This window comes from Leptopilina heterotoma, unplaced genomic scaffold, assembly GCF_015476425.1.
Source record: "Leptopilina heterotoma isolate Lh14 unplaced genomic scaffold, ASM1547642v1 Lhet_733, whole genome shotgun sequence".
Taxonomy (NCBI): domain Eukaryota; kingdom Metazoa; phylum Arthropoda; class Insecta; order Hymenoptera; family Figitidae; genus Leptopilina; species Leptopilina heterotoma.
Genome location: NW_025111170.1, coordinates 205,696 through 208,490, shown reverse-complemented (window position 1 = coordinate 208,490; position 2,795 = coordinate 205,696). Strand labels below are relative to the sequence as shown.

At 42.0% G+C, this 2,795-nt stretch overlaps 1 protein-coding gene across 1 annotated transcript; it reads left to right on the top strand.

Moving 5' to 3' along the window:
* The first annotated feature begins 1,712 nt into the window (after positions 1-1,712).
* On the top strand, positions 1,713-2,462 carry LOC122510788 (secreted RxLR effector protein 161-like). Its single transcript, XM_043625680.1, has one exon. It carries the CDS (start codon positions 1,713-1,715, stop codon positions 2,460-2,462), a length of 750 nt encoding a protein of 249 aa, XP_043481615.1.
* Positions 2,463-2,795: the final 333 nt, after the last annotated feature.

The following is a 2,795-nucleotide window of genomic DNA, read 5'->3' as shown; positions in this document are numbered from 1 at the left end:
ACACTCCACAACAGAACGGGGTGTCCGAACGGAAAAACCGTACTTTAGTAGAAGCAGCTCGTTGCATGCTAATCCAATCAGGACTCAGCCCATCATATTGGGCGGAGGCCGTTGCAACAGCAAACTACGTAAGAAATAGGTGCATTTCGAAAAGTTTGGATCACGGTACCCCCTACGAAAAATGGACGGGTAAGAAGCCTGACATAAGTCATCTCAGAACATTTGGATGCAAAGTCGAATTCTTGGACAAAACTCCAACTAAAGATAAACTCGCACCCAAGACGATAAAAGGGAATTTTGTCGGTTATTCCGAAGTATCAAGAGGATACAGAATCTGGGTTCCAACCAAGTCACGAATCGAAGTGTCCAGAGACGTCGTGTTTTACGACGAATTCGAAAACACCAACAAATTTGAGGACTTCATCAGCAACGAAACCATTAATGGAAGATCGAAATTTCTTCAAGATGCCGATGGAACATCCGAAACGACCGAAACCATAATCGGTCAGAACCTCCAGAACATTCCAGAAGCACCCGCTGAGAACCGTCCTCTGGGAATCGTCAACGAAAATGATGCTGATCGAATGTTACGGCCAAGAAATGAACTTCCAACTAAGTTTGGTCGAGGACGACCAACAATAATTCGAACCGGAATGCCAGGTAGGCCTAAAAAGCAACGCAAATTAATAATCGACAAAGAAGCTCAAAATAACGAAGATGACCAGAATCCCGAAGCCACTCTCGACGAAGTTGAGATACCTCACGATGATCCAATCCAAATTCACGTGGAAGAGGAAGGAAACAACAATCAACAACCGAACGACAACGAAGAGATCGAATGGCACGATGCTGAATCAGCCATGAACGCATCTGAGATTCCATTTTCTCAGGCTCTCAGCGGACCGGATTGCAATCTTTGGAAGGATGCCATTTACTTGGAAATTAAAAGCCTCGTGATCAACAATACATGGAGGATAGTGGATAGACCACCTGGAGCAAAGGTGATCGGAAGCCGAACTGTTCTACGAAACAAATATACTGCTGAGGGAAACCTGGAACGGCGAAAAGCTCGAGTTGTCGCCCAGGGGTTTTCTCAACGCCCCGGTATTGACTTTCACGACACATTCGCACCAGTTGCACGACTTGGATCACTGAGACTTCTTATCGGATTGGCTGCAAAAATGGATCTAAACGTCTCACAACTCGACGTAACGACTGCATATCTGAACTGAAAGATCGACACCGAGATCTATATGGAGGTACCAAATTTGTTGAGCGAAATGTTACAGAGAATCGTCGAAGAAGAAGAGGACGCCGAACTGGTACAACGAGCAACCAACATGTTAATGAATCTACAAGGAGGAAACAAAGTTTGTAAACTCGTCAAATCAATATATGGTTTGCGACAATCGGGCCGTCAATGGTACACAGAACTCGATAGAACTCTTCGAGAAATGGAATTTACCCCTGCAGAAGCCGATCCTTGTGTCTACGTCGACAAGTGTGAAAAATCTTATTTATTGGTTTACGTGGACGACATTCTAATCATCACCAAGAATAAGAGCAGGGAGCGACAAATAAAGCAATCGTTATCTCAAGCATTCGACATCAAATGTGCTTCGTACTGTTTGGGGATATAAATCATTCGAGACCACGAGAAAATAAGTCTTTCTCAAGCAGGATATATCCGTGATGTTCTTCTAAAATTCGGAATGAATGACAGCAAGCCAACCACCACTCCTTTGGTTTTAGGAATCAAATTGTCAATCAACTCTGTTAATGACAAGGAAGGCAAGTCCGCTTTTCCTTTTCGAGAGCTCATTGGGGCGTTAATGTACATCGCCATTGGAACACGTCCTGACATCGCTCACTCGGTTAACATGTTGAGCCAATATAACAATTCCTACGAACGAATTCACTGGGTAGCTGCCAAACGTGTTTTAAGGTATCTTAAAGGTACCATGGACCTGAAATTGATCTACAAGAAGGATGACAGTCACCTAAAAGGATATGTCGACTCTGACTGGGGCAACTGCACCATCGACAGGAAGTCATTCACTGGATCAGTCTTCATCATGGGAGGAGCAGCCATTTCTTGGGAATCCAAGAAACAGCGAACGGTCGCCTTATCTTCCACTGAGGCGGAATATATGGCCCTCACCCACGCATCGAAGGAAGCCATTCATTTAATTGCCTTTTTAAATCAATTGAGGCTTCCAAAATTCGCCAGTGTTGAACTTTTTAACGATAATCAAAGTGCCGGTAAATTAGCCGTCAATCCAGTTTTCCATTCTAGGTCAAAACATATTGACATTAAGCATCACTTTATTCGTGAAACGTTAAATAATCACCCGATCAAACTAGTGTATTTGAGCACCGATCTCATGATTGCTGATGTCTTGACGAAGCCGTTACCAGGACCTAAACATTATTTTTGTGTAAAAGGACTCGGTTTAATGTGAGACTTATTCATTTAATTTTAGGCTCTCATTATAGGGAGAGTGTAAGTTTTATAATTTCGCGCCTTTTATATTTTTATCTTTCTTAGAGTGTCAACACTCTTCTTATATTCAGTAATTGGTAACTCTGATAGTTAGCGAATTCTCCTCGCTCAGCTTGTCGTTTATAAAATCTCATATTCACAAGTTCATTAATAAAACATTCATTTTGTGTGATCTAAAACTTTGCTCTTATTTATTTAATTACCTGCGGACCCTGTTTTCAGTTTAACAAAAATAAGTGGTGCACTATTTTCTCCTATACTTCTAGGAGTAGAATAAAGTAGAAAAATCACA